Genomic DNA, 9,357 nt, shown 5'->3' on the forward strand with positions numbered 1-9,357 from the left:
TTAAGAACGACAACAAGCAGATCCAATAATTTATTAAAAGAATAACTTACAACAATTATTAATAACTAATTCTATCATCAACCCCTTTTTTGTGAGAGATCATTAACAACAAGTTAAAAGAAAAGGTCATTTTAGTACAGCTGCTCTGAAGTCACTTTAAATTTAATACTAAGCACCACAATTGTTTCCAACCCTGAGAATACACTTCACTTGTTGTGAACTCGCATTTGGGTTTACAATATATTTATACCCTTAATTTGTTTGCCATAAGCCCCCCATTCCCCCTCCACCCCCTACAAATACACAAAAAAGTCTAAATGCCCATATAACATTTTTTAAAATTTTTCAGCCCTAGCCAATGTTGGTTGAAAACCAGTTAATGCTACCCCATGGTTAAAAGTAAACAAAAACATTTATTTCAGCCTCTTCCATAATTTTTTTTTCAGCTTAATCAGGCTTTGAAAAACCAGGCCGTGGCTGATAAGGGGTTAAAATTCAGCCCACTGATCATGTAATGCAGCTTGCCTGGTCATGATATACCCCAGGTTGAACTGGTGATAAACATAACTTCTACTCCCAGCCACAACCAATAGTAAAATAATGTTGATATCTAGCACCACTCAGAATGCTTTTCCTACATGTAAGAAAACGTGGGGCTTCTTCTTCAGCAAATCTAGATAACTTATGCACGTTATAAATCTGACACTATGTATTTTGGAATAACTGGCATAGATTCCAATAATAGAATGATATCATAAAACAAAAATCAAATCTAACAAGGCAGAATTTATGATGACATAATTATGACCTCCTAATGGGTATGTTTAACATGAAATGGTTAAATAGCACTATGTCATAAATAGTGCTCAGGATAGCCTAAATGTCACTGACTCAACAGTGGTTAGCTCTCAAAAATTGTAAGGGTTAGCCTTACAGACGTTCATATGCCACATTGACTCTTACCCCATAGTGCCATTTTATCATTTTGCCATTTTGGGTCTTAAACATGCCCCCTCACATCTTGAGGAATAAGCTACAGGTGTAAATTCAAAGTGTCTTTTAATAATAAGAAAGAAATCAAAGTGGCTACGAGCCACTCAACTTGGAAAATGGATAGTCTGTAAACAGAGACAATTTTGATGCCACTGACTTGAGGTTTTAATGTGCAGGGATAAAGTTAAAGTTAAAGCATGCTAGCATTGTTAAGAAATAGTGCAAAACGCAGCAGTAAGAGAATATATGAGGAGATATGACACTGTTGAAAACATTTATGAAGTTATCAGTGAACGTATCGCTTCTTGTTCGATCACCAAAGCAAGTAATATTCTCATTTTCATTCCCATTTTTTTCATTCTTTATATTTTCCCAGCCAATATCAATGATTGTTTTCTTTTCATGAACACCCCCTTTTGTAATAACTTCTTTTTTGTTTTCTGTTTTTTTCTTTTCTTTGCAAGGTCATGTTAGTGACTGCAGAACTCCCAGCCTTGTGTAAATTATGTCTTTTCTTCTATTTATCAATTATTTCTTCATATCATTTCGCCATGCCAGTATTTATGCATATTTATTTACCACACTGTATAAATATTAATAGCGAAATTATCATTTGAATTCTCCTCAATTTTCATGTCTGTTGATCATCTAAAACTTTTAATCACAGTTTGAATCATTCAAAAATTCATAGAGCTCATACACCCCCTGGGTTCCAAATGTTTAACAGAAGGTGACCCAGTGAAGGAGTGATAAAGTGAAATCATTCTCCCACTACAACTTAGGAAATAATATTTTCCATGTTAAAAGGGGGGTCCATGAACCCCCTCTTCACCTTCATCCAAACCCGTACCCCTTTAGCACATGTAGATACATGAACGAGTTTCCATTAACAACCAAATGGTGTCCTACTGTAGTACTCAACTGACAGTGTACACTTTGTTATTCATGAGCTGTAAATTGCCAACAGTTTTCTACCTACGAAAGTATGAATGATTAAGTCTCGTGAATATATATTTTAACTAAAAAATCCTAGGGAAGCTTAAACAAATTTCTTCTTACTCAAGCCTGACAAGGTTTCGTCCGACAACCAGACTGTCGAAATTCTACTCGATCCATCATCTCGGCAGTTTAAGATTCCGACAGCAGTCAGGTTCTCGCCACGAGACAAAATAACAGAACCATGGGGCTTGCGATTTGATGAGCCGGTAAATTCCGCCAGAGTTTTGAAAGATGAGAGGCCATCATGAAGAACAAACTGCAGATCTACACGTAACATTTGCTTCAACCGAAATGGCTTCACATCAAAACCGCTCGAGCCCATGTCATCCACAATTGGACACAACAATTCATTCAAAAGTTCATTTTCCTTAGTGAATGGTCGATATGTGAAAATACTGGATTTCTTGATTGTGAATACCTTTGGATCCTGCAGAGGAATCACTACTAAACCGGAAGTAGATCGATGGACAGCATCAGACATGGCGATATTGCCAAGTTCAACAGTTTTCGGGTTGGATGAGTTTAACTTCTTGAAGTCTACATAAAAATTATTTACATCGAAATCTTTCTCTGGAAGGACCTTGTTGCTGGTAACAATACAACACTTGTCTTTCCAAGGCCAGTGATTCATCAGATTCTTTATTACTGCTCCAGAGCCGACAGTTTGATATCCTGCACCATCTTTGAGGATTTTTCTTATGCGACAAACACCCAGCTCAGCTTTTCGTTTCTCTACTTGCTCTTCCTTTTTAGTTTTCTGTCCACTGAACACAGATTTCACGCTCGATTCTCGCTTAACGCCCGCTGATCCCGACGCCATTTTAAGTTGGATCGTTAAGGATCGCGAAGATCTGGGCGATCTGGGCTCGAACAACCTCGTTCCCAGGCTCCACTAACTACCTCTAGAAAAGACTAACTACAGTACCCTGGTTGCGGCTGGTCACGTGTTTATGCACACCATCCGTCATTTCCGAGTTCTTAGCAAAATTTTCTGTCCAAGCATCGACGGAAAGACTTAAACTTACAGCTAATCTTTTAGCCGAACATTAAACGCATTGAACTCTATCGAATACGTGTCAATGTTTTGGCGATCCCAAACGCAAAGTAAGTTACAAACTCCATAAAATGTTTAAGCAGGCAACTGGAACGAGGATCCTGCTGGTATACGTTGGATCAATAGTGATCTAATCGGCTTCACACGTAAAATAAACTAAACAAAAGCAGAAACTGATACAACGTAGGATAATTTTTTTAAGGTGTACTATATTTCGGCTGGCTAAACCAGCCTTCTTCGATCTTCAGGTACAATGAGAATTTTACATAAAAACATAAAAACACGTTCCAAAGTAAAAAAATTCTCATTGTACCTGAAGATGGCTGGTTTCGCCAGCCGAAATATAGTACACCTTAAAAAAAATAATAATAGTCCTACGTTGTGTCAGTTTCTTTTATATTCTTCACAAACTCCACTCCGTACTGAGCTCAGTAGATAGGCTCAGTGCAAGACAAACTTTAACATTGCTGCACCTCCTTTCAATCATTTTTCTTGAATCTGTTAAAATCTAGCAGACAGGTTGGTCAGCCGTAACCAGAGTACTTTCTCGAGGTAGAGAGAGGAACCTGGAAACGAGGCTGGAACTTAAAGGAGAACGGAAGGCGAAAACCCATTTCTAAAAGAGTCGTTTTTACGAAAGCACATGATACGTCGTAATCAAATCGCTATGTTTTAGGATGTGAACCAGCTTTTCAACCTGATTGTAACAGTAAAAAGCTCCGTACCTGAACAATTTGAACGTCCGCCATTTTGGAAATCATGTTGAAGGCTTGGGCGCATAGCATGACGTCACTGCGCACATGGGAAAAACACGCGAATTTCAAGTACTACGTTTTAACTGAGGTTGTCGTCAAATCGAATGATATATGGCACTGTACATCTTGAAATGTTACGTTTGTGCATAATTTAATCTTATGTTGGAGGATTAACTGAGCTCAACGAAACGTTGGAATAAATCTCACAGTTAGCAAATCATTTGTGACCATATGTGTACATAAGCTTACATGTTATTTAGCTCTTTTGTTGATCTCATTCTGCGCACTTGACACAAACCCTCGATAGCGATCTCTAGGACGTCCCTTTGTAAACAAATCGTTTGAAATAGAGGGTGCTGTTTTATACATCTAGAAGTCGGTTGAGATGCCTCTATGTCTGAACCAAAATAATATAAACAGGTTATATCGCAACCATTTCGCTGCCATGTGGGCCTACCACGCACGCCACGACAAAATACGAAATAAATTAAATAAATCAAACAACACTTTCTTCCCACCAAGTCCATGGTTGTTTATGGCCAAAATAATCAACAACTGCTGAATACAAAAGTATTATTCACCTGAAATTGTATTTTATTTACGGCTTCCTTGTTGCATTTCCCAGTTCGCACAACACTCGGATACACGTACACCACGATGTATTTCCCCTTCGGCGCTCATCTTGACTCTCGTGAACATCGTCTTCCTCTGACTCTGAACTGTCTCGCATAGGTTAAAACGAATAAGGCTTGTTGATATGAGAAAAATGTATGTGCGTAGTGGCGTCACAACATGGCGGCGGGTATTCCTTTTATGGAAGCAACCGGAAGGAAAGATGTCCAAAATGGCGGACGTTCAATTTTGGAAAAATGACCACGAGTTTTTGGACTCCTTTCGTCACTTTCGGAAGGTAAATTCACTTTTTCTTGCTTTTTACTACAAATCTAAGCTATCTCAATAGTTTTAAGCTCCCATATAAAATACGACTGCTAGACTTCCGTTCTCCTTTAATGTGAAACTCCAAGACGCGGGATGATTCAACACAAACTTGTCTTACAATATTCGAGATGACCCGGAGGTAAGCATTAATAATCTCTTACTAACCGAGCGAGAGGGCCCTACTGGGGAATTTTGGCCCGAGGTCTTGCGAATGCAGCCAGGCCTGTACAAAAACAACTTAGGTCCAATGCTGATATTCTACAATGCGTCTCGAGCAGGCTAGGTTAGTACGTAGTTTGTTCTATGGCTCTCGAAAACAAAAAGAGGCTTATGAGCGTTTTCATGGAAGCAGTCAGTATAGCAAAAATCCTGATCAAGAAAGAACCAAGCAGCCGATTTAGGGCTTTCAACAAGTTGCTCGAGAAATCCCACAAAGTTGCCCGCTGTTACTCAAAAAGTTGCTCAAAATGTTGCTAAAAAAAAGTCAAAAGTTGTTTTTTGTAGCGAAAGTTGCTCAAAAGCTGCTAAAAAAAACCCAACAAAACAAAGAAAAATTCCGTGGTTTTCTTCCTTTATTTGCTCTGATGTAAAAATATGCAAATTGGACAACAAAAGTAAGACTTCTAAGCATTTTTGTGCAATTTTGCGGCGTAGCCAACGTTGCCAAATAACGTTCTCTTCAATTAAAACCAATAAAGACTACGCATCAATGTTAATATTAATCTTGTAAAAATTCTTCACCTGAGACACTCGAGTCAGTCGAGTGTGAATGTTCTACCACCATTTTGAATTTTCTTTCAAAAAACCCGCTGACCTAGCAGCCCGGCTCAATGCATCTTGCACCCATGATCCGCCCCAGAGGGAAGGGGGATCTGGCTCCTTTTTCACAGGAAATTCATAAGTTCTCTACCAAAACACTTTGTGAAATATGGAAGCGAGGCCAATTTAAGCACTAAAAGCTGCTCCAATTTCTCAGAATTGATAGAAAACTAGAAATAGCTCAGAATGCGAAAAGTTGCTCGAAACGAAACAAGTTGCCCGAAATACGAGAAGTTGCCAAGAAGTTGCCGAACAACATGTGGAATTAAACACTACTCGGATTTACCTCAAGACTACCTTGCCATATAATAAGGGGGAATAATAGGGAAAAGTGGGGAATATTGGTAATACTCGCTTTTTGGGCTAATTTTAAATGCGAATTTCCTCGGTGTCGCTGTGCTCGAGTCATCAATCAGTCTTGTTGGATCGGAATTTAGTTCAGCATCATCATCCAGGTTCATCCAGGCTATGGTTACGTCTGCAAATGGTTAAGTGCGAGAAACTATGACGAGCTCTCCAGTAAGACTGTAATTTCTCCATCTCAGCAAAGGAAGGTTGATCACCTTTAAACCCAAACTACTGTTGCTTTGACTAACATCAATGGCACAAGTCAATGTATGGACTTTAAAAGATGTTCTTACATGTTCAGGACTGTGCCCACCCATAATTAAATAGCATGTCGGTTTGCTTTCCCTGTTTTTTGAATGGAATTCTTGCCTTTTGTTAAGGCCATGAGGCGCTAAGGTGAAAAGTTGGGCTAACAAGAAGTTTGTCAGTATCATCTTGCCTGTTGGTGTCGTTAATTTGCATGGTCGATACATTGAAAAGAAAAATCTTGTACTGAATGTGACTGAAATGCTGTTAAAGTGGACTGCAACTTCACATGATTTAAATACAGTTTAATTCTACATAACTCACGAATTATTGAACGATTAGAGAACAGACGGAAGCTCCTTCTTTGGCAAGTACCTTATCGCACAAAGCCTGGGAATTTTACAAATTGTTTACTCAGCATCTATGCTGGACATTTGTTCAGATGACACTTCCAGAATCAAGAAGTCCATATTTAGTGTTATTTGGAATAAGAAACAGGATAAGGTCAAATGAAAAGCTACGTGCCAAGACTATATTAATGGGGGACTGCGGGCCCCTGATCCAAATACTCCTTTCAAATCGTTGCGACTAGCCTGGATCTCAAAGCTTTTAGCACCTAGCGGAACTACGACAGCACCATGGTAATCTATTCCTTCTCATTTTTCTCAGAAGTACGGTGTATTAAATTTCCTTCTTCGTTGTGATGGCGACCTGAAATTTTTGGAGAAATCTGAAATCTCAACCCTTTATAGGCAAATACTAGCCAATTCCTGAAATTAAGGTACCTATACCAATATGACAACGGTCAAGATTTGATTCTTTTCTACAACAAAGATATCCTGATCGATGGGAAAAGTTTCTTTCTACAGAAATGGGAAGAAAAAGGCGTCATCTTTATTCAGGATATTTTGGATAGCGATGGAAAGCCTTTAACACTTAAAACTCATTCCAAGGAAAATTCAAGGTGAACTGTAACTTTTCAACTTACTTACAGGTTATTTCGGAAATCCCTAAACATCTACTACACAAAGCAAGATCCCTAAATAGGCATAAAAGCCTCTCAGCTGACACAACTACTTTTCTCCTGACGCCGTCGTCGAATTTTGAGCTTTACAAAATGAAGTGTAAGGATTACTATTGGCTTTATATGAGAGCCAGTGCCTGTACTGCAACAGGACCACAAAAATGGGAAAAGGAATTAAACTTAGAGAGCATTGATTGCCCATGGAAGACAAAATTTACTAACATTGGAAAAATACTTCGTGAAAATAAATTAAGAGAATTTAATTTCAAGTTATTCCGGTTCCACAGATTAACTGTTACTAAGAAGGAATTGTGCACTTATGGTTTAAATGACGAAACTACACGTTTTTATTGCAAAGAGCCAGACTATTTCTCCACTGATACTTTTCTGGAACGTCACTTTTCTCAAGCTTTGTATGCTAAAGTTGTTGCTTGGTTTAATGCAAAATTTGACTGTTTTTTTCCCCAACGTCCCACGAAAAATTGTTCGGAACAGCTCTGAACTCTCAAAGAAATAATGAGCTTAAAGTTAATTATTGTTTATTGTTTGTCAAATACTATTATGCCACCAGAAAATGTATTCTTAAGGTTTTAATATTAACGAATTTGTCATAAAACTAGGACAAAAATTAACCATTGAGAATCATCTCAAAAGAGAGCTACTCGTTTGAAGATGCTTCTTTTTAATAAATTGTGTTTCTAGTTAATTTTGGTAAAAATGTAACATACCCTATACCTTATAGTCCAACGGTTTTGTGCTCGACTACAGCCACATTATCTGCTTTCTGTTCTTTACTTTAGTTTCTTTTGAGCTTTGTAACGTACTTAATGTAGCGATGTATTTGTAAACAGTTGAACAATGTCAATAACATTGTCAAAAAAGGAAGGACTACTACAGCAAGCTGCAACAAAGCTAAGAGAATTTGCTACAAGCAACGTGTAGCAGCCACTCCTGCATTGGACTGGTCAGTCAACGCTATGGGTTGAGTTGTTTTCCAGAGTTTCCCGTCCCTCTCCCCAGTTAGCGTTCAGAGCGACACAGAACCCATTATCACAGTTTCACGTCGAACTCAGAGTCGTCTGCACGTGGCTACAAGAGAAGTGTGTTCTTTATCACTCCACATCGTTCGACTTAAACATGAAGGAAGAACGACACCAGAGCTAAGTGAAAGGTGCTCAGCTACATTGTACAACTACCTGTTCTGTCCTTCCTATTTAGTTTAAGGGTCTACACTAGCCTTCTATTCTTGCACGCATTCACAATTTTCAGTTTTTGAAATGATAAGAACCGCTTGAAGTGAGAAGGGTTGCTAGGGAGTCTACTGATGATATTATTATACGTATATATAAATGGATAAACTGCAGGGAATGGATTGTTTCACTTATCCTAAGAGTGTCCAGGCTATACAAAAAGACGGAAGGTAAATGTAACTTACCTTCTGTCTTTATATCTTTATACGTATATATAGGTTGAATAAACAGAAAAATAAACAGAAGAAGATGCGAACCAAAAGGCCTCTCTTGTGAGCAGACGGTCATCAAGACTATTATTATTGACACTAAGGTTACACATGACCGTCTGCTCACAAGAGAGGCCTTTTGGTGTGCTCAATTATGCACCCTCACACCTCATGGACTCAACAAAAGGTGCGAGTTTAATTCCAGGAATAGGATTCGCTACAATTAACACCATCTTGTTGCTGTATTTTATTTTATTTTATTTGCTTTTCAGCGGGTGTTTTGCTATTTTTAATTATTACGTAATTCTTATGGAATATGTGAAATATTTTTTTATTTCTTTGTTCTCGTAAGCTATTCTTTTGTAACTTATTTAAGGCTTTTCACTTTTTGTAAATTTTATTCCGAGTATTGATATTCTTAGTGTTGAAGAAGCCCGAATGGGCGAAACGTCCACTTGAATTAAAGACCTCCTACGAGAAAAGTTCGCATCTTCTTCTGTTTATTCAACCTATGATTATTTAAAGTAGAAGCATTCTGTATCCACTGGATCCTTTTCTCCAAGGCATCATCGTTGGCAAACCAACATGGTTCACACATTTATACGTATACATATATATTTTTTTCACATATTCCCTATAATGGTCTATACGGGGAGGCTCCTCCGGAAAGGGGTACCTTCGTAGAGTACACCCCTCCCCCTTCCCGCGCGTTTAATCGGCT

The 9,357-nt window shown here is 38.3% G+C and overlaps 1 protein-coding gene across 1 annotated transcript in view; it reads right to left on the bottom strand.

Annotated features, from left to right (window-relative positions):
* LOC110044616 (uncharacterized) overlaps positions 1-2,874 on the bottom strand; it is a 42,663-nt gene extending 39,789 nt beyond the window's left edge. Inside the window, exon 1 of the mRNA XM_089271119.1 lies at positions 2,053-2,874. Coding sequence (XP_089127245.1) covers positions 2,053-2,812 — 760 coding nt within the window. The 5' untranslated portion in view covers positions 2,813-2,874. The remainder of the gene's footprint in view (positions 1-2,052) is intronic.
* Between the last annotated feature and the right edge of the window lie 6,483 nt (positions 2,875-9,357).

The sequence above is a fragment of the Orbicella faveolata genome, unplaced genomic scaffold (genome assembly GCF_042242905.1).
Source record: "Orbicella faveolata isolate gen_17 unplaced genomic scaffold, um_ofav_v1 contig_34, whole genome shotgun sequence".
NCBI lineage: Eukaryota > Metazoa > Cnidaria > Anthozoa > Scleractinia > Merulinidae > Orbicella > Orbicella faveolata.